General features: G+C 35.0%; 1 protein-coding gene across 5 annotated transcripts in view; it reads right to left on the minus strand.

Annotated features, from left to right (window-relative positions):
• The window catches only part of LOC131525895 (MAP7 domain-containing protein 1-like), a 38333-nt gene extending 16817 nt beyond the window's left edge, over positions 1-21516 (minus strand). Inside the window, exons 1-4 of one of the 5 annotated variants that reach the window (XM_058753889.1) lie at positions 21100-21516; positions 3269-3457; positions 653-721; positions 277-297 (exon numbers count right to left, since the gene is read on the minus strand). In XM_058753889.1, coding sequence (XP_058609872.1) covers positions 277-297; positions 653-721; positions 3269-3457; positions 21100-21166 — 346 coding nt within the window. In that variant the 5' untranslated portion in view covers positions 21167-21516. The remainder of the gene's footprint in view (positions 1-276; positions 298-652; positions 722-3268; positions 3458-21099) is intronic. The other 4 variants (XM_058753891.1, XM_058753892.1, XM_058753890.1 and 1 more) reach the window with 4 other exon arrangements.
• Between the last annotated feature and the right edge of the window lie 2500 nt (positions 21517-24016).

Here is a 24016-nt window from a genome sequence, read left to right on the forward strand (position 1 = left end):
AATATGCATGTATTTCATAATCACTTGTAGCATGGAACGGCCTGCATTTTTGCAGTACTGCAATAAATGTTAAAAAAAATTTTGTATTACATATATATAACTAATATAAAATAATATTCCTTAATCATAATGATTTATGAAACTGTGGACAAAGAAATACTGAATCAAACTGGACACAACCAAAGGTGAAAAACAAAAGCACTCAAAGAGCACAGGACATGAAATAAATGGAAACGATCCACTTAATCAAATTATTGATCGCGTGATGTATCTTACCTTGCTCCTGGGTTCGCTGTTCTGCAGCAGTAAACACAAATCACAGGCACATCTGTCAGTCACGTCAGTTTCTACCTTTAAATGCTGCTGACTTCACAGAAATGTGTCTCGCTGAACATCATTAGAAACCAGTTGGCCTTGTATTGGCAGTTAAAGTTTGATTACCTAATTACACATGAGAATAGTATATAATTGGGTTAATTATTATTTGGCCTCACAGAGGCTCTGTAGTCCCAGTAGCTTTAATTGTATATATATTTATACTGAGATGTTCTTCAGTTGCTACTAGATAAATGTTTTGTGTGGCATAAGCATATCATTAGCTCTACAGGGCTGAACGTGTCCTGGGACAAAAGCTGTTTTTATGAAATCTCACCCAAATATTTGGCCCGTTCCTCTCGCCGCTTCTTGGCTTGTTTCTGCCGTTGCTCTGAACTCACCCCATCTGTTGAGGAAAAGCAGATAACGCTTTAAAATGTAAATTACAGTAAAATTGCTGTTGACATAAGTATGTCATTTGCAAATGAAATACCATGCAAAAGTATGAAATGCAAATGAAATACCAACATTTTTGTAGCCAATACTAATACCATTGATATTCTGATTGATATTTAAGGGAAAACATCTTTATTTAAAAAGTTAAATATTAATACAAATATTAACAAAAGCAATGGCATGAAAATAAATCTTAACATAGAATAAAATACTAATTAAGTAAACAGTGCTTTGACAGCAGCAGCAATTATTTAAGTACAAATTCAACACACACACACACACACACACACACATAATAATCTTAAAGGTATAGTATCAAAAACAACCTCTATAATTCTAAGGTACGGAAGCCCGTTTCCGCCACTGAATTCTTTTTGAGTTTATATCTCACAATTCTGTGAAAAAAGTCAGAATTGTGAGATATAAACTCACCATTGTGAGTTATAAAGTCAAAAATGCGAGATATTAAGTCAGAATTGCATGATATAAACTCACAATTCTGACTTTTTTTCTCAGAATTGCATGATATAAACTCACAATTGCAAGTTATAAAGTCAGAATTACGATTTATAAAGTCACAATTGTGTGATAAAAACTCGCAATTCTGACTTTTTTTCTCGCAATTGCGAGTTAAAGTCCTAAAGTTTTTTTTGTGGGGGTTATATCTGACATTATAACTCGCAATTGCGAGTTTATATCTCACAATGCAGAGAAAAAAAGTCAGAATTGCGAGATTTTATTCAGTGGCAGAAACGGGCTTCCATACTAAGGAATACAGAGGGAATGGAAAAAAAAAATGATGTTCTAACTAAACTTTTGGGGGGAAGGATTTGTAAAATGCTACAAAAAGTATAAAGTATGTCGCTTTTAATCTGATGAGAGCTCTCTGACACAGTAGGTAAGACATATGCTGAGTAATTTGTCTCTCAAGCTCCTCTTCTTCTTCGTTTCTCTTTCTTGACAAATTAGAGGCTTGTAACTGACGTTTTCCATTTTCTTCTCAGCCTCAGGAGTGTATTGATTCAATCAAGATAAGTGTGACTCCAGCTCTTTAACCGCAGAGGTGCTCTAACTCAAGGCATTGAAGAGAAATGTGGTGAGTCAGGTATTATTCTGATCACACAGTCCCATGTAAAGGATGCTCATTAAATTAAGACTCATGCATCAGTGTTTCATCTATCTGTTCTTCTTGTTAAGCGTGTCCTCCTTGTAATGCAATATACAGGCAATGCTTTCACAAGGAATCAAACTGTTGCCATGGCAACCAGTCTGCCCCGCGCCCACCATCAAAAGGACTCGACTAAGCCTTATACACTTGAGACTGTTCGAGAACACTCAGCAAACCTTCCCCAAACACACACACAGCCCAAGGTTCGCTCGATGCTTTGATGCACAGTCATGCTGGGTCTTGCCCTCTTCATGAACAATGACTTGGCTTGCTGCCACAACCGTCCGATTAGGATGAATTTAGAAAAGGGTCTTTTTAAAGTCAGTCTGATGACATGGATGTTAACATACATGCGGTCTACAATGCTGAGGGTGTATGGATTCATCCGATATGTTTTCTCAATTTTTCAACCTTTAAAGGTCAAAGTCCGAAATTTTCGTGTGCGTTTTTCAGTTTTTTCGTATTCCTCATCCTTTCCTATCAAAATGCATGCTACCGATGCGAAAACGCAGAAACCTGATACAAATTTTTTTTATGACGGATGAAAGTTTTGGAGGCAGTGTGTAAACATGATTGACACAACGCGAGGTCGTATTTATTTTTTAACGTGCGAAAATTTCGGACTCAGTGTGACCTTTACTGTACAGGTTTTATCACAAATGTCACTTAATATTTGAAAAACTTAATATTTTCCAAAAATTTTATTTTTACATTTTCAAAAAAGAGAATTTACTCTATATTCTAAATGGTTCTTGTACGTGAGTATATGTGTAAAAGCAACTATAAAATAAAAAAAGTCAACCTTTTAGTAACTGATACCAATGCTAGTGAAATCTCGGAAATCTCACTTGTTTAAATAAAATGGTAAATATTGTATGAAAAGTAAAATAAAAATAAAACAAATTACTAGTAATAAAACAAAAATAAATAATATATTTAAAATGATAAAATAAATCTTAAAAATAGTGTACAAATATAATAAAATATTATAATTATATAATAATATATTTTGTATAATATATAGTATAATATTATTATTAAATAATACAAAAATAATAAAATAATTTTACTATATATTATTATGTTTATTACATTTGTTAGATATACAAGCAAACCAAAATAAATACAATAAAAATAATTAGATGAAATATAATTTGTTTTATTATATTTATTCATTTATTTATTACATGTCAGTCTATCTATCTATCTATCTATACATGCTATGGTGGTTGTTATGTGGCTGAGTTCTCTCCTTCAATATAATGATAAAAATTCTATAGACAAAATTGATATTTAACACCTGAAGGCTTGTATTCTGGTGTATTGTACCTTTTTTTGTCGGCGGGTTGGGGCTGGATCCAGGTGTGCTGGGTCTCGATTTGATTGGTTCTGTTTTTGAGGGAGGGTCTGTTATGAAGGAGGAGTCTGTGACCGTTGTGTCGTCAGCTTTCAGGATCTCACTGTCCAACTCAGTCTCTTTCTGAAGTGTGCCGCTCGTCCCTGGAGGAGATGTGAGAACTGGAGGAGTGAGAGAAACAAAACAGAGAACGAGAAAAAAGAAAATTCAATTACATTAAAGTCATAAAGCAGAATTTGCAACTTAGAATCATAATTTCAAAACTAACCAAAGATTTAGCAGCGTAAGAGTAAATTGACAGCAATAAAATACTATAATAAAACTGGTAATTTGGCCACAAATAACCACAATCATAATTGACGAACTTTGCAACACTGACAAAGTTATTGAACTGAACTGAATCAACATTAAAATAAACTGAGCTGAGTAATGACACTATTGCCTTCTGTACAGCTTATTTATTTATTTATTGGCAGAAAATGTGGGTGAAATGTACAATTTTGTTAATGTTGTGGAATAAACAAACAAACAAACTGATATCTATATAATCTGTAAAAAACACTAATCATAAAAATAATAATGTTAAAGCTATGGTAACCCTTGGTCAATTTTTGCATTGGATATATATTAACCAGCTTCATGATTTCAATCATCATTCCCTGGCAACTAAATTTTAAGGACTCGTGTGCATCAACACAGAATCTCTAGGACTGTTAATACAGTCATTTGTATGCTCCAGCATGCAGTATCAGATTTTCTCCCAGATTCACGCCGCAGAAATGATCTCACTCTGTTTCCTCGCTAACCAAGCACTTCAACCCCATTAGCAGGGCATTAGCAACCTGTTCACACTTTACTCACACGTAAAATACATTAAAGACGACATCTCCCTCCTGTGGGATTTTCACATGAGAAACACGGCAGAGAATCATTAGACTCTTGTGTATCTCTTTTCTTGGAATATAAAGGTGTGGATGAGGCCTGAAGGAATCAGCACTGTCACCACACATGCGATAAACTTTGACTGTACCCTTCCTAGGCCTTGCTTTTCCAACTTTGTGCTTTCATTAGTTTAATGCAAGTCCTAAACCCTCCCCCATCCTTAACATAATGGATTGAGTGGCTTCTGAAGGATTAACTGAACGCTATGCTGAAGAAATCCATGACTGCAGCCCTTCAAATGAGTTTGGATAATGATCATGGCATGAATCTAATTAGATAACAGGATCAGCAGTGACCGCTCATTTAACAGCTGACTAAATATGTTTATTGTCTTCACATCAGATGCAGAAAAGAGCTTCAGAAGCGTTGAAGGTCCGCTGGAGCAGCGAGACCCTCCGGAGAGGCAAAATGAAGGGCAATTAAAGGGCTGGTGGTCTCAAGCCAACAGCTTCATCTCGGCTTCAAACAGACAGTGCTGGGCAGAGAGAGTTGAAAATTGGCAAAAAGTCATATTTATGTCTAACAAACGCAGCTAGATTTTAGCTATATGAAGAAACCATTTGCAAAAGCATCAAATGCTACTGTATCACAACAAAATGATCAATGTCAATTATCTATAATAATGACACACCAAAATTATAGCCTATATTAGGATTTCCCAAAATGGGGTTCATGAGGGAACTCATGAAATATATATTTAGGTTTTTATTTATCTATTTGCATCTGTAGATTTCAATTTCAATACTTATCTTTAAAAGCTATAAGTTACATACGCCAAGCTTTACAGTTTATAACACTTTTTCCTGGATGTTGACAGTATTTTCAGTCTTTCTGGCCCTGCCCTGCCTTCATTCATGCAAATTTAGCGCGTTTAATTAGATAATGCCATATTTACACATTTAAACAACATTTCATAAAACTTGTAATATAAAACAATATAGCCAATTTCAACTTTCAACAAAAGATATGCAGATATGATTTCTTTTAGTATTTTCAATCAGTTTTTTATTTTTATATTTTACAGTTTCATTTTAAAGTTTTAGTGATTGTGTTCTGTGTTTTTGTCAGTTTTTGTTTTTATATGTCTTAATAATATGTCTTTATGTCTATGTATTAATTTTTAATTTGGTTTTAGTTTTAGTTATTTTAATACATGAAGTCAAACTATATTAAAATGAGAAATGTTGCCTTGATATTTAACAAAATAAATAAAAGGTTTTATATTTTATTTTATTTCAGTTAGCATTTATTTTAAGTGACAAAAATATTTTCATTTTAAATTTTTTTATGTTTTTCTTTTTTTTTTTTTTGTTACTGATATTCACTAGTCATTAAAAATCGGAAAATGTCTTTTAAAGGAACACTCCACTTTTTTTGGAAATATGCTCATTCTCCAACTCCCCCAGAGTTAATAAATTGAGGGAACTACTTTCAGGCGCTGCGTAATATCACTGCACCTGCTGCGGCCATGGTACGGCAGCAAAGTTCCTTGATTATTACACCGGAATGAGAGTATAGTTCTTAATCATATCATCCTAGAAAATCGCAACTTTTCATTTTCCGCCGGTCTTAGTACACGATATAACTACAGAAGAGTCAAGTTTTAAATAGGACAAATATCGAAACTCTTTGGTCATTTTTGAACTCGATGCTAGTCGTCTAATCGGATTCAATGATCTATGCTAAGCTATGCTAAAAGTGCTATCGCCAGATCCAGAGATCAGCTGAATGGATTCCAAAACGGTAAAACTCAACTTATTAACTCTGGAGGAGTTGGAGAATGAGCCTATTTCCAAAAAAAGTGGAGTGTTCCTTTAAATTGCAACTTAAAAACTGGCCACTGACCTAGTGTCAATCATAACTACTGTGTCACACCAAGTTTAAAGCTTTTATCAAAACTTCAATGTTGAGCAGTTGACCTCTGACCTCACGGGGTAAACATGAGGTCAGCGTGGGTCTAAACATCCTGTTTTGATTAGAGGGCATGTCTGTGTTTCTCCAGTTGTTTCTGAGGCCGATGAGGTTTCTGTCTTTGAATGTGCAGCTGTCGTCTTAGGGCCGACCTCATGACAGGAAGACAAAAAGTCTGACTGCCTACAGACGCTACTGCTGTTTAGAAGTGCAAAGAGACAATCGCTGAGCTTTGCTACTGTAAATAACTCAGAGGCAGTAAATAAAGTACACTGTTTGCAATTCAACCCCTTACAAACATCAAAGTCCAATGATAAGTCCCAGCCCCCTACTCTTTTTAGAGGAAGTCAAGTTCCCATGTTCAGTCTGTAAAGGTTAGCAGCAGGCCAGTGTCTCACTGCTGAGACCAACGGGACAAACTGTCTGCGTTAACAAAGAAATGCCATCTGTCCCGGGAAAGACACAGAAGTGTGCCATTTCTCTTCTGCTTAGAAACAGATATGCTCACACTAATCAGATGCTAAATTACTCTAATTTGGAGATGGAATTAATTAGTTCTTCACAGAAGCAATTTGGCTGGTACATAAAGCATGTTAGATGTGAGATACCACAAGCAGACACTGATTTGTTATCAGAACATTACAGCAAATTTAGGACAGAGATTTAGCATAACGGGAAATCTTTCAGGACACCCCCTGACTGCTGAAGTCAAAAGTTCAAACGTCAAATTTTCCACATGAAAACACGAGAAAACTCTTTAGTTATGATTTCCAATGATGCGTTAACCACATTTAGACCTGCTAGACTTTTACAGAATTACTGCAATTACCCTCATATGTTTATTAAATACACAAAAGTGGCATATATATATATATATATATATATATATATATATATATATATATATATATATAAATAAATGTTTTTCTTAAATTTACATTTCATTTTAAAGTTCAACTGTAAAATAAAATGATTATCATTGTATTATTTTTCTTAAATACTATTTTTATTATTACATTTAAATATTACAATTACTTTTTATGTATATTTTATGTAATAATAATAAAATAATAATACAAATTGTGAAGTCCTATAAATGCGAACAGCAAATCTGGAGCTTTTTGTAAAATTAGAAAAATTACAATTACGTTGTTTTCTATTCCTTTGATTTGTCTTGGTGGCTTAGTAACTTAAGGAGAAAAACCTTAAAAACATATAACAATATAATTTCTATAATGGGATACATTTATAAGTCATTCAGAATATGGAGTGGGAAATCATTCTGAGTGGGGTTTCATTGGATGTTAAAAAATTAAGGTATAATATTATGCAAATAATAATTGATGACATACTGTTGAATTATTGAAAATCAATTAATGCACCACCTGAGGTGGTAATGCCAGCTTAACAGTGCTGTGGCATGATTAATCATACTAATTATAATGGTTGACGCTGTCTTTAATAACCCATCAGCATGGCAACAGGAACAAATACAAAACCTCCCAAGATGCAAATGTAGAAAAAGAGGTCAAAGTTTTGTGAGCTTGAAAGAGAAAGAAAAACATTGCATGTGATCCAGGGATGAGACAATGTTTGGGCAAAGGGACAAAGAGATAAAAACAGCAGTAAAACCCATGACTAAAGCATAAAAAGGGTTTAGGACGTGTCCGGGCAGATTATCTGAGACACAGCAAGGGAAAACCTCAATACAGAGATGAGAGGTCTGGAATTTCGGATAAAAAAAGAGAAAGATCTTTCTCACAGGCTTTGTGCTGCAGTACATTTGGTGTTTCAGAGAAAAGGCCAGGATGAATCTTCTTCCTGATGGTTTGAGCAGGCAGTCCTGTAGCCACAGCAGAGGGCATCTGACAGCAGTCAGCTAAACATGCAGACACCTGCGTTTGAGTATAAAAGTTCACGTGACGGGTTCCGCACCACAGACACAGATCCGTCAGGTCCATCGCAGCCAGATCGAGTTTCACCTCTAGCTAACAGTAAAAATAGACCCCACAATCCCTCATCAGCCATAAAAGGAGATGAAAAAAATATAGTAGACAAGAAATGCAATGAGAGAACAGCAGATTTTCTGCAAGCAAAATTCACCAAATGATAGGGTGTTGTGGGTGGTTGCCAAGGTGTTGCTATGCAAAAACATTAAAGACATTTTTGTGAAATGGCAAATAAAACATGAATATGAAAAACTTAAAACAAACTAAAATTAGAAAAGTTTTCTTGGCAACTAACTGAAATTAATAAATTGAAGAAAATTATTACAAATTTAATTTAACTTATTACTAAATAAATAAAAACTAATACTGAAAAAAAAACTTGATAAAATAATTAAATTAATTAATAAATAATAATTAATTGATAAAATAATTAAAATAATAATAACGATATAATAAATAAATAAATAAGACCTAAATAGCAGTTTAAAAAATAAAAATCGCGAAAATATAAAAAGTTATATAAACGTTATATAAAAAATATTATATTAAATATAAACATTTCGGATAATTTTTAGTAAGTTTGTTATGTGCTATTATTGATTTTTAAATATGTTTTATTTGTTTTAGTTATTTTTTATTTAGTTATTTTTTATTATTGTAATTTTATTGATTCAAATTCAATTTATTTGAAAAGGCAACATTTACATTTTTGTTGAATTTATCAAATGTTTAGATTTTATTTGAACTTTATTTCAATTAACAAAATGAGTTTAATAGTTTTAGTTAACAATAGAAGAACAAATATAGACACAACTACTTTTATACAAACAACAACTAAGATTAAAATAAATTGCATAACTCAAGATTCATTCTTTAAATTGACACAAAGTGGAGACACTTCTATTCGCTCTCTATGCAATCGCACTCCTATCTAGATGAAAGAATTAGCATTTTAAAAAGATCCTATTTGTGATTTTTCCTTTGAAAAGCCTGATGTGATTTAAATATACAGCTGTAAATACACTCCGTTCTGTGTTTTTTTGCATTAGCATATGTGCTCGATGAAGGGATTTACAGACACAATGGTGTGAAGTGGGTCAGTGGCACGTCCATAACAGGTCTGTGTGTGTCGGCAGCACAAGGCTCAGTGGATCTGGGTCAGTCGGACCTCAGGCATGTGCGGCATGCATCTCTACTGTCTGTGTGGATGGCAACAGAACACAACATGGCACAGGGTGCCTGAGATCTGCACACACAGGCACATGACCGTCAGAGAGCAGCAGCGGAGCTAAACAAGGAAACTGAAAGACTCACAGAGTGGATATTTCCTACTGTTTACACTTGAAAATGCCACAAATAACTATTGCTAATAATTGAATTTTAAGTGTCCTGCAAGCAGTAAACTTCATATTCTTTACACATGGGTCATTCACAGGGAACTGTGCTATTTGTGCCCCAATGACCTACTGCTGCTATAATTAACAAGATGAGGCACAGAGGCACATTTAACATTTGACAGATTTAACAATGTTTGTAAATAATGCAAAAGAAATGGAACATTTAATTTAGCTTTTCATCTGAACATCAGATAATTTGCATCTACTGTACCACATCAACTAATTTTATTTAAATTAAAATTATAATTCTACATTGAAAATAACGGTTTGACCTTTCTGGCATTATATTTAGGGCAGTTACACAATTATAAATCTTTTTCGACTGGTTCAAACATACTTAAACCTCCACAGAGTTCAACTTTGTATGAAAAACTATTGATTAGTATTACAGATTTTTTTTTTCTTGGCATGAAGTACAAACAATATCATTGACTGTAATTAATGTGGTGTGACGTGATAATTTTTGTTAGTTGAGGTTATTATTAGCCATTTATTATGACCTTCAACACTGTTTAATTAATTTAAAAGTTAAATAATTTTATTTATCAAGGATGCATAGAAGTGAAGTGACAGTAAAGACATTTATAATGTTACAAAATGTTTCCATTTCAAATAAATGTTGTTCTTTTGAACTTTCTATTTATTAAATAAGATGTATTGATGTTTCCACAAAAAAAATATTAAGAAGCACAACTGTTTTCAACATTTTTAATATGATTGTTTTATATTTTTATGTTTGTTTGTTTTTTGAGCAGCAAATCAATATATTAGAATAATTTCTGAAGGATCATGTGCACTGAAGACTTCAATAATGGCTGCTAAAAATTCAGTTTTAGATCACACAAATAAATTACATTTGAAAATAGATTAATATAGAAAACAGTTACATTAATCGGTAATAACATTTCATAATTTTACTGCCAAACCCCAATCTTTTGAGCTTTTCAACTTCAACAAAGCACAAAGTGATACTACCAGAATTGACTTAATTAATAATTAAATAATGGTAAATGTTTATAATTAGTTTAAGAATAACTTTCCTGAAAATTACAGCATTCGGAATAAACAGCAGAAACTGTGTACAACTGATGTTTTAAACAAAGCTCTAAATATCTCAGCATTTCAGTAGCCCTGATAAAAAAAAAACAGCCTGTCTACTTTGAAATAGAAATCTCCACTGTACATCACTGCTACCTAAACCATAACACCTGTTTCTACATGTCTAATACAGAACATCATGTGAAAAAACGAAACACAACCCGTAAGATATCTTTAAATCCAAATCAAATGCATTCACAGCACTAGAAATACAAAACAGAACAATGAATGGCATGTTTCTCTTGGGGTTCTTCTGAAGTGTCCAATGGAGTGACAACAATCTGTCTCGCAGATCAACATGCCTGATAAACTGGGTTACCCACATCTGCATTGACACACACAGTACGCCAGAGGAGTGCTCGATTCGTCCAAACACCATTCATATTTTAACAGCCCTCTGCATCTCTCCCACTCACTGAAGTCAGACATTTGCACAAATGGAAACAGTCATATCTTGATATACGGTTGTGAGATAGTAGGGCAAGACTGATTTCACAGCTAAAAGTTGTTCTTCAAACTAGACAGCTCAAAGCACAAAAAATGAGTCCCAGTCCAACAACCACACGGCCTGAACGGTTGCCCCGATTACAGACACAACAAACACAACAACGGCAATCGTTTCAAACCACAAAAATGCCTGTAAGCACTATATTGCACGATGTGGTAATTGGTCTCCTACTGAGAAGCTTTATGTTTGTTTGGTGTGTGATTATCGAGATTGATCATTTAGAAATAATCAGCATCAATAAACACTTCAGCTCATTCAGGGCATAATGAGACATTATATTTTATAGGATATATGTAAGAACATCCAAAAAACTGTATCATGGTGATGTTTTTAGCAAACATCTAAAAGCCTCAGATCAGTAAAAATGAGATAAGCCGCATTAAGGGATTTTATCAATCTAAATTAAAGTTGGCCTTTAATATAGGTTTAATGGAAAGAGCATCCAAATGTACATAAGCATGTTTAAACCGTGTGTGTTTATGGAGGTGAAGGATGTCGGCACCGTGACTTTGTTTACATGTGCAGTGACCTACATCAATCTATCCGCATTTTTTGGCAGCTGCCTTCAGCAACTTATGAAATATCAACGGGAAATCAAATGAAATGTTTTTACTTTCTTACTGCATGTTTCTGAGTGTACTGCCTATTTTTACACTTAAATGTATGCATTTGGCAGATACTTTTATCCAAAGTGACTTACATTATCCTTGTTAGTGCCATGCTCCACTGTCTGAGCTATAAGGCTATGTGCATAATTCATGTTTGGCTTTGTAATCTTATAAAGTGAACATAATACAAAAGTGGACTAAAAAGTATGGGTGCTGCCAGAATAAGAGTCCAAACAGCTGATAAAAACATCACAATAATCTGTATGTAATCCACATGACTCCAGTCCATCAATTAACATCTTGTGAAGTGAAACACTGTGTGTGTTAACATATGTAGGAATTTTTAACTTCAAACAAGTCTTCTATCCATAATATTGCTTCCTCCAGTGAAAAAGTCATCTAGTCTGAATCAGGAGAGAAATATGCACAGATCAAGCACTGTTTATGAGCAAAAAGAGGTCTACACAATTATGTTGGTGGATTTGGATGTGAGAGGACAACAAGGAACTGAGTTTTTAATTGGAGGAAGAGTTATTATGGATAATGGATTCGTATTTTAGCTGGAAGCAATGATTTAAAGTTAAAGTTAAATTTGTTTCTTATACAAACACGCAGCTTTTTGTTTCATAAGACGTTAGCTGATGGACTGGAGTGGTGTGGATTATTGTGATGTTTTTATCAGCTGTTTGGACTCTCATTCTGACGGCACCCATTCACTGCAGATGATCCATTGGTGAGCAAGTGATGTAATGATAAGTTTCTCCAAATCTGTTCTAATGAAGAAACAAATTCATCTACATCTTGGATTGCCTGAGGGTGAGTAAATTAAGAATAATGAAATAAATAGACAAAAAAAGTGAAATAAATGGTATTATCCAAGTTAATATAATTCTTTTACGGCAGATTTTACCCTATAACAAAATAAGTTTATCTCAGACAGCAAAATCATGCAAAATTTTCTCACATAAACTCCCAAAAACGTGAAAAGGCAGGACAGGAGTGTAGCACAGGGTATCTAGGTTTGTCTGTGTCACATCTAGCCGTCTCTGTGTGCACTGAAGCTGAAGAGGACAGATATAAATATGTTAAACAGAGCAAACTGATGCTGCCTGCCAATAGAGCTGATCCTGCAGAGAAGTATCAAGGGTGAAGGCTCGCTGACATTTTGCAGTATAAAATGGCTGTCGGAAGTCTTAAAAATGATGAAAACCAGTGAAAAGGAATGTGAATTTAATGGCTTAATGGTTAGATCCCTGAACTTCAGGGGTTTAATCCTGTAAACTTTAAGATGAATAAAGCGAAAAATCCACCTTATCACCTTGAGCAAACCACATCAAATTACTCCAGACGCACTCTGCAATAAGCTGCTTTTAGACTAACGTACCTAATAAATAAGTGATTGTATAAATGCAGCCAAACAGAGAGAAAAGCTGCATGTTTAGGAGGAAATGCTATGTAATTCCCTGGATTTCCCTGCACGCTCTTTCCATTAGGAGCCACTTGATACTGAGGTCATTTTATGGAGGACGGACGATCTGTGTCCTTAACTAAGCCAAGATGAAAGCGGAAATGACACCACCTAGCCAAGCCACCATGACTCGATATTTAAAACATAAATCGACGAGCAGGCAGCACCCTGTGAAGAGCATCTAATATTACTCTCATCATATGACCGTGTCTATAAATACCTTCAGGTCTGTTCAGACACACTTGGGGGAAAGTGTTAATGTGGCTTCCTCTGGCACATGCTGCAGTGACAGAAGATTCATTCTGAAGGTCAACAGAAGCAGATGTGAGAGCATCAGGGAAAGAATCCAAGAAAATGTGAGTCATGTGACTCATTCCCAGCAGGAAACGCCTTCTGTGATCACAACACATGCTGCAAGCTCTCTCTTTCTGCACTACGTCCTAATAGATGTTTCTTTTAGCAATTGCACGGCATCTGTTTTAGATTATATTACGGCTGCTGAAACAGCTTAAGGTGTGGCAATGCTGTTTCTAGATCAGTGTTATGGGGTAATAATGTCGAGCAAAAGGGGTCCAAGCCCGGCTGCGCAGCTGTGGCGCTAATATTAGCAGGCCGGTCCTGTGACTGGAGGGGGACAGGCGATGGACGGGTGTGTGAACACACACACAAGCACATGCTAACGACTGTTTTCTCTTTCTGACACACACACATCTCTCGTCAAAGCCACACTGACGGCTACAGCTGCTGGGGAACCAATTGAGACTTCATATGTGCACCACACAAAGTTCATACTAACTGCATTAATACACACTAAACAACAGCATCTGACACTAACACATACTGTGTTCAACATATACAAACCAGGGTCAAAAATAAACAGCTATATATATATATATATATATATATATATATTTGAATTGATTTTAAGGGCCATTTTTACCTTTGTGAAAACATATTTGTGTAGCCATATATGTTGCCAATGCCCACTCAAAAATTATGGCTGTTACAAAATCAACATTAAAATGCAAAAGCAGTTGAAAAAAGAGCAGATCTATAGGATTAAAATAAAATAAAATAAAACAGTATGAAATATTAATATATTATTAAATTGATTATAAGATTATTATATTATTAAATGTTAAATATCACAAATTAGTATATATTAAAAAACAGAGGAATTCACTACAATTCACTCAATCTCTAAAGTCCTGGTTAATTTTTTGACAAAATGTCTAAACTTGAAGTAAATATTTCATAAAAGCAATAAGCCATTCAAAGATGTGGAATAGATCATTATTTTTATATAATAATCATAATAATAATAATAACTGAAAACAATAAAATTCATAATTTATTATTTGTACTACTTACTATTATAATAACAATAAATTATGCATAATTTCATGGAAGTAACCCTAAAACAAACCCTAATCCTAAACCTAACCATATAGTAAGTAGGTACATGTAGTTAATTACTATTACTCAGTACTTAAATGTATAATTACACTGTAACAAAATAAAGTTAAAATAAATAAAATAAAATAAAGTGCAACCCAATTGATTAATAAATATTTGTATAATAATAAGGGCATCACACTTTGTTACTTGGTAAAATAATTTTTAAGCTTATTGTTTCATTACAGTAAAATACTGTAGGACACTGTAATTAGAAAAATAATAAATATTTCAATATTGCGACCAAAATTATTTTTGTCTGACAAAATACTGCAGGTATATGAAGAACAGAACACATCTTCTTTTCATAAATACAGTCCAAGCACACTGGAGCCTCACCAACCACACTTTGCTGATTCTTCATACTTCCTGAGACCACCAACCCTAGACAAGCAGTCAAAAAATAAACAGAGCCTACAGACAGTTGGAGTAAACTCTAAAAGTTTTCTTCTTTTACAAAGAGGAAACTTCAAGAAAGCCCAAAAGGTTCATATAGCACTTCTTAAGCTTCAAATACCAGCAAGACTTTTAAAAGCTCTTCAACTTCTGCAGAGGTTTGGGAGATTGTCTAATGTGCTTACAGAAACTCCTTAAGTCTGAAAACCTCTTTTAGTTCTGCCGAAAGGATGGAAGAAATCACACAGGTGAAACTATAAACTAAAAGTGCTGAGTAAAGTTCACTAGCATGCCACAAGTTAGAATATAATAGAAACTAGACCCTGGGCATTTAACTTTGTGTCTAATTACAGAAAAATTAGCTGCATTTCTGCATAAATTAGCATATTTAATCACCCTTTACAAACATCCTCTCTGCACACCAACAATGAGATTCATTATTCAGAATTTATTCAAAGTTTGACCTCATTTTCAGATCTGTATGTTGGTAAACACATATTCATTCAGCTAAATTTAAAATCTTCTGTCCTTGAGGGGATCCTGTTTTCTCATGCTTCGGCTCAAAAGGAATTCACACGCCCCGCTTACGTAAGACGGAGACTGATTTCCACTGTTTTCCTGCCACCAAGACAAAGTCATTGTGCAACAGTGAAGACGTGATCTAATCATGCAAATTCTCACTTTGTTTACATTTCAGCTGCCGCGACAAAACAGTTTTGCCAACAAAAACTGGATTCTGACTTCCACGGCCCTGCAGACGCCACACCTCATTATGGAAGCAAAACTGCAGATTAAGACGATTACTCTCTAATTTCAAGGCGCACACTGTCAGTTTAAAAAGAAATGCCTCGAAGATCTAAAACATCAGCGCACGCCATTATTTTGAGCTTTAGGGTAAATAAAGCTTGGAGTGGAAAGAACGGCCAAATTATTGTGTTTCTCCATGTTGAAATGACTTCATCGTCTGTCTATTGCTCCTTAAAGGAATAGTTCACACAAAAATGAAAATCTGATGACATCATGGATGACCTGAGGGTGAGTTTTTGTTTCTTCATGAGAACACATTTGGAGAAATTTAGCATTACATCACTTGCTCACCAATGGATCCTCTGCAGTGAATGGGTGCCGTCAGAATGAGAGTCCAAACAGCTGATAAAAACATCACAATAATCCATCAACTAACGTATTGTGAAGCAAAAAAGTTTATAAGAAACAAATCCATCATTGGTGGATATCTTTGGGATATCTCTATAGAACCAAGAAAAATTCCACTAAACACTCTAGAAATGGTTTTTGTTTTATATTAGTGCTTTGAAGAGCCCAGAAACCAAAACACTGAAGATCCTATAATTAAAAATGATATTTTATCTCAATTATTCAATGTCTGATATCAATTCAGCCCATAAATCTAGGGTGACCATATGTCCTCTTTTTCACGGACATGTCCTCTTTTTTGGACCTACAAAAATGCGTCTGGCCGGGATTTCTTAATAGCCCAAAATGCCTGGGATTCGACTGTTTTCTTAATCCCGCTCCCGCTGAATTTCTGACCACTGCCGCCTGCTCCCGCAACATGTGTTTCGCTCCCGCAATTTTGGTGTCCACTCCTTTAAACATTCTAATATTGTATATAATTTTGGTGCATCAGGGAGCCGTTATCTGTATGTGGTGTATTTAAATATTTTTCAATGAGCGTTTGCGCTGTTTACTTTCACTTTCAAGTTCGCAATCACACGCACTCTGTGTAAAGGGAGCACATCTTACAAGATCAGATATTTGTCAATGAGCTCAGGATCTGTTGAGCAGCAAATACTCAAGCATGGTCTTGTCAGTCGTTTCTCCATATTCTCGACCTGTGATCCGTCAAATCTGACTCCTGCAGCTCTTGTTGGATGCAGGGTTGCCAAGTCCACGTTTTTTCCACAGAACTGGGCTACTTTTAAAATGTTGCCATGGGTTGATTTTTCCGAAGTGGGTCAAAGGTTTAAAATATTGCATAAATTACATTTGACTGAAATGCTTGTATTGAAACATTTTGCATTCTACCTATGATAAAACTTTCATGGGCTTTTACATTAACTGTTCCCTCCTGTTGGAATGATCTGCCCAACTCAATCCAAGCAGCTGAGCCCTTAATATTTTCAAGAAATGCTGAAAACACATCTATTTCATCTTCATTTGACCCTCTAACTCTACTCTCTATTCTAATGCTAATTCTAATTTTATCTGCTTAATTAAAAAACTTGACCCTCTAACATTTGCACTGTCTATTCTATTTATATTCTAACTACTTGTTTTATTTATAAAGAAAAAAGAGCCTCTAACACTAGCATTCTCTATTCTTTCTACTTATTTTCTTTTTATTTATTATAAATAATGACCTTCTAACACTAGCATTATCTATTCTTTTTCTGTTCTACTGACTTGTTTTATTTTTATTCATTATAAAAATAAAATAAGCAAACAAACAAAAAACTTGCTACATATACTGTCAGGCGAAGCCCCACCCATGTCCCGCCCACAAACCCCTACTGTCCTCTTTTTGGAAAACTAAAATATGGTCACCCTACATAAATCATATTAAAAACATATCGTTTCCCATCTATTACTACAATCCAAGCTGTTTCCAGGCAGATTTTTATAGCACTCTAGTTCTCGTTTTTTCTCTCATTTTGTAGCTCTTCCACCCACATAAAACTTCAGATTCAGGCTTCTGGAAACAACCATCTCATATCCAAATGAAATCCTTCCATGCTGCAGCTTCCCTCCTCTCTCTATTCCTTCCTCCTCCCTTTCCTTTTCCGTCTTCCCACACGGTTATGACACACAGCTCTTGCCAAAGATACCTCCAAAAATAGAAGTCATCCTCTCTCATTACTTAGTCTACTTGTATACAACGACATTATGGTGAAAATAGTCACGATTACTCGTGAACTACACCGACTGCCATGATGTTTGAACCACAAAATCATACAAATGTGGCCATATGCCACAAACAACTCATATTTTCCACTGAAAGCAGAAGTGAAAATGGGGTTTCTTGGTTTCTATATCTATACCTACATCTATATTATCTACGTTTTTTACAACAGTTGTATGATTTGTAGATTTAGATGATTAGGATACAGTTCAGATCACCTCTGGAAGCTTTGTAGGTTATTAGTTTTGTAGGAAAATGCTTTTAAAGCATTTTTTTTCTTGTTATAGTAGTCTGTTGGGTAATATTATAATGAAATTCTTAGTTAAAACCTGTCGCAATAATCCCACTCAGTCTGCTGAGCTGGCCACTTTGGCCAGATATCGAAATTTCCAATCCTCCAAGACCTCTTGGAAAAAAAAAGCAGGAAATATTACGTCATTGGCTCTGAGTGTCTGAGAATGAGAATATCCACGTCATGCATTACTAACACAGACAAGAGCCTTCGGCTTGAACAATAACTCCATCCCACAGGAAATAAACCCGTTCTCATCTTTGGCCTGGTCTTAAAAAAGGCTCTTTAATGCTTCTCTGCAGCACTTTAGGTTCAGCAAGGCACCCTTTTCCTCTTAAGACATTGACATTTGGTTTATGAGTTTTTGGAGATCTTATACCTTGCAAACTTGTATGTGGATAAACATTTGTACCGCAAATTCTGCTGATTTGAAGTTTGTCACCATAATGAAATTGAAAACTGCAAGAATAAAAAACTACAAAGCAATCAGTATGACGTTATAGTCACAACATTAGCAACTAGTATTGGAAATAAAAGAATAAACATAAATAATTTTATGACCTAAAGCTTCTCGGCAAAAGGCTCTAAAACCCTCTAGGTTCTTATTGGCATATTTACTCTAAACAAGACAGCAAATAAAAATAGTACAAAATAAAGTTCTATGTTATCAGGCAAAATCCTATAGATGTGCAGCATACAGAAAATGTCTTGCAGTGTGTGAGAGAGAAAACCTGACTCATCTGTGATGGGAAAACAGTGTCCCTTTGAACAAGTTCAGTCTTGGAAAATCTTGGTCCTGCGCCCAAAACACTCACTAGTCACTACAAAGCAATCAATGTTGCTGTACAGAGGATTCTCTGACCTGTCTCTCTCTCTATGGCTCTCTGAGCCTCAGGCTACAGGACAAGGCCTCCATCAGAGCTGATAATAATGCCGACTGGTGTCCATGACTCAAATGGCCCAAGGTGAGAGACATACAGCTGCCACTGATCTAAAATCAGCTTTGCATTCACAGGATGTGAATAACTGATACAGGAAAAAATGTGGAAGGAAGTGAATAAGGTCTTTTTAAAAAGTAGGAATGAGGTTTTTAAAGAGCCACAAGAATGGCAGGGCAGATTAATATAACATTAAAGGTGCTTTACAATTGCATCATGATGCTAAGGTGTTCTGGGGGTTTGCTAGGTTGTAGTTTACTGGCCCCGGTTCAAGAGAGTTGAGAAGGAAGATTGTCTTTAACACAGTCATCACATAGGAATGCGTTTACAAGTTTCCTCCCCTTTTGGTGCATTCTGCCAGTTCAAAACAACCTGATTTAAAACTACAAATACCAAGAGAAAGGAATGTGCTCAGACTAAGATCTCCTGAGATAATGACTGGAGGTTTCCTTAGCATAACACACTGATCTACTGACATTGTTCTACCTGTAACCACACATCTGGAGGCATCATTTGACCTTGCCGTTAAAGTTAATTTATTAGAGGACTCCAGTAAAACCTAAGGGATTGCATCCTATTTCAGAAGACACTTCCTTTCAAAGCAGCTTACACTGCATTATAACTAGCCTGAGGTTAAATGCATTGCTCAAGGACACAATAGCTGTAGATCATGAATTATGCCTTATGAGATTTGAACCTGCTACCTCTGGGTTTCAAACCTAGATCTATAAACATTATACTACAGAATACATTTCAAATATGATCCCATGAAAAATAAATAAAGCAACATCAAATTTGCACTACAAAGGTGGCACAGAAGTGTTTCTGAGGTGGCATTTAGGTGTCTGTTTAATGCTGCTCAGAAGTGGCATGCATTTACAAAGCAATTGCATGTTTTGATACTGGGGTTGAGGTGGGTCAGGACAGGTATAATTTAGCCTGGGTTTTATGCGGCATTGCGACTTTACACAGAATTTTAAGCAGGCACAGAGCAGCCTTAAACCCTCTCTCTTGCATGTAGAAGAAAATCCAACATTATCTGCATGCGTGAAAAGTTGGGAATCAGTATCTTTGTCCTATTAATAAAAGATAGCCTATAGATTAATAAATATAAGATCAATATTATATATTAAAAATCTTGAAAAATCTTGTACTAGATAATCAATATAGGCTAATAATTTATCCCCATTGGCAAATTGCTTAAAATTTAGCATAGCAAGTAAATTAATCTTGTTTTAAGGATGTTTAGATATTGTTTTACTGGCAAACAATATAAAATACTGATTAAGAACATATATTTTTTTAGTTTCTAATTGCTTGGTCACATTGTTCTGTATCATAACATTGCAATAGACGGATTAATCATGATGCAACAACGAAAAATCGGTGGGCTTTCATTTGGTGCTTAATAAGGACTGTAATAGACAGGTAATTAATAAGGACTGCAATAGACAGTAGTTAGACATGCGCGTATATTTTGCGCACACCGGTATACTGCATTTAAATCCATGAAACATCTTAATGTATAAACGCTCGGATGCTTTTCTCGTGGAAATATAGTAATGATCAAACAAAACAGCTAATATAATGTAGTTTTTAGGTCCAACAAATTAAGAGTGCTGGCATTAAACGCCAAATTTTGCTCACTGAAATGCGAAAACCCGTTATCCAGGTCACGCGCATATGCGCCGTTACTTTTGTTGTTTTCTTAATGACAGGTGGCACAGAAACCTAAGTGAACAAGCTTTAACATAATAATAGGTTCATACAAAATATAAACACTACGGCATGATTAAAAATATACACACATATGCATACTCTAGCAATATATTCTGCGTTCTTTGACCACCCGTGCGTTTATCCAGGGTTTCATGGACATGTTATACGATTTTTTTTTTTAATTCAGTTCTAGCTTACTTACCTTTGTCTGACAGCGTAAGTTTTTCTTCAAAGCTGCTCTCTAGAGCCTTGTTCTCCATTTTGTTCATGGTTTGCAGTCAGTCATTCCATTACAGGGTCCAAAAGAGACGCGTAAAAATAGAGGAACTCCCAGATATGAACACACCCGAATGCAGTGGCCCTTTAAATCTGGTCAATAACAAACAGTTGAGCTCAATTAAAAGAGTAATACGATCGATGATTGATTAAATTCGCTATTCCCACTGAAATGTGTGATCTCAGCTGTGAAAACTAAAGATAGAGAAAGAGGGGGGCCCAGGTCCGGGGCCCTGCCCACCGCACAGCAGCCGCTTGCTGAATACAGCGGCTAGATGCGGGACGCTCTCTGCCTATCCACTGGAGCGTACCATTCACCTGGATGGGGGACACTGAAAACAAACTTAGCACATTTGAAAAGGTTACTCATAGTTATATACACTATTTCTGATTTTATATTTCTAATTTAATTAAGTAAATTTACGATAATTCTGGAGTGTTCTCCGGTGCTGTGAAAGAAAAGGTAGGTTTGTAGGTTTTTGCAGAATGGCTCCCCCTCTCGGTTTCTAAAAGCTGGATCTGCGGCATCAGGATGGAGGCACACGGGTACACGTCCTTTAATGCGTCCCGCTGGAAAACTGAGGTGGATCCCACATTTTAGCTATCATCAAATGTACACTATGACCTGGTGGGCCTGCAAGCGCAATATATTTAATTCCATAAGCGATTAAAAATTTTAAATTTGTGAATTTAGCCGAAAAATTGTTCCATAAAAATGCTTAATATTTAATATTTTTATTTTTAATAAAAAATAATTTAATGAAAATAATTAATATTTTAATAGCTATTTTTATATTTTAATTTAACAGTAGAAATTACTACTACTATAGGCTACAAGTATTTATTTTTAAAAATGCCGTTTTATAGATTTTTTTTATCGTATTCTGCTTTATATATCATTACTATATATATATATATGTGTGTGTGTGTGTGTGTGAGAGAGAGAGAGAGAAACACTATTACAAATAGCAATTAGAAAAAAAATTCAATTGCAGACAGGGAGGGTTATTATAGTTAACTAAAACTAAACTGTAAAAAATAAATTGCTTTACCTGAAATAATAATGTTAACTAAAATAAAACAAAATCTAAAAGAAACAAACGTTTTTTTTTTATTTTATTTCAGCTAATTGTCAAAATTCCTCTTTTTCATTTACTTTAACTTGAAGTACTAAAATAACTAAGACTAAAACTGAAATAAAAATGAACGAAAACTGTATAGATAGCTAGATTAACAGATAAAATTTTTTTTTTAAAAATGATAAAAATGGTAAATCACAACAAAATTACCAAAACTTTAACTAAAATTAAAATGGAAATGAAAAACACAAAATTAAAAATATATAAGAAAATAACTATAATGGTATAACAATGATAAAATAAGACGGATTGCAGACAATGGTTCAAAAAGTACAGTTCTTCTCATAAATATGTACTAAAATGAACCATGTCTAAGACTTGAATTACAATAATTGGTACAGCGCCAGTAAAAGACCCTCAGACCCTTATAGCTGAGACCACACCAATCTGAGACTGCTGGAAATGTCATTACAGTTCCCACTGGATTGCATCATGTGTAGACCAGTGTGAGTCTGTTCTTATTTAATACTTTAACTAGAGCATTTAAGAGTTGAAATCAGGCCATCATAGCAGCACGAAGCGAATCAGCCATCTGGTACCACTGATATAACTCTGCCAACAACACCAAACTAGTGGAGCATACCTGCACTAAACCATTTACATTTGTGTGAATATTCTACATTTTCAAACATAATCACTTAAATGTTTAAAAAAACGCAGCTTAAAACCGATTAGCTAAAACAGACATAACAAATAACGCATGGGTCAAAACACAGCATGCACCGCAGTCAGGCGGAGAGTTTCTCAGACTGTTTTCAGTCCCTGCTTGAGGGCATTTGGAGATAAATGTAGATCCATCAGTCATGAGTTAAACAATTGAGATCTGTACAGCTCAGAAGCCCGGGGATGTGTATCCGGCGTGATGGCGCACTCATTGCGTACCCTTCCTAAAATCATCTCAGTTATGTCTCGCTGCCATGGAGAACAACGCAGATGAGATAAAACGATGCTTTGTTGAGATGATATAGGTGAGCATGCGGTCAGGTTAGGCCACATTGGACAGCCTTAACCCACAAATAAGCTTTAAAACGTAAATCAAGTTTGTTTATAAGCAGATGCTGATGGGTTTTGTATAATCTGTGCAGTGCTTTGTAAAGATCTCACATCAAAATACTCTTTTAATGTGGTCTGCAAACTGAAAGAAGAGGGAGAACCACAGATAGTGAAGAGGTTAGATGTAATATCTGATATGATTAAAGGTATTTTGTGATCTACTCAACAACTAAAGATGCACCATCCATCACTGATAGATCAAGGGCAAATTTCAGGCTTTTTTGAAGCCCAGTTTGAAGAAGCTGCTGGCATTTCCTTCAAAACACCTTCACTGAGCTTTAATGTATTTTTATTTTAGGTTTAGTTTTAGCCAATTTGCACTTACAGTAAACGTATTTTGTTTCAGTTACACTGTAAAAAATGATTTGAAGTTGTAAATAAAACAAAGATTATTGGAATTATTATTGGAGATGTACAATGACCTTTTTAGACTATGTTAGCCAATAGCTTGATCACAAGAGGCATGAGCTCTCAAAAACATCACATCATTTTAACAGCTAAAATCAGTTTATGAATTCTGTAAGATATTTGGACAATGGTGAGGTCAGCATTTGAATATATTCACAGCTGCTGACGGGGGTGGTTGAACAGCTGCAGGGTTTGAGATATCAGCAACAGGCGACATACGGGATGGGTGGACAACATTCTGCA

Source organism: Onychostoma macrolepis, chromosome 19, assembly GCF_012432095.1.
Source record: "Onychostoma macrolepis isolate SWU-2019 chromosome 19, ASM1243209v1, whole genome shotgun sequence".
Lineage (NCBI taxonomy): Eukaryota > Metazoa > Chordata > Actinopteri > Cypriniformes > Cyprinidae > Onychostoma > Onychostoma macrolepis.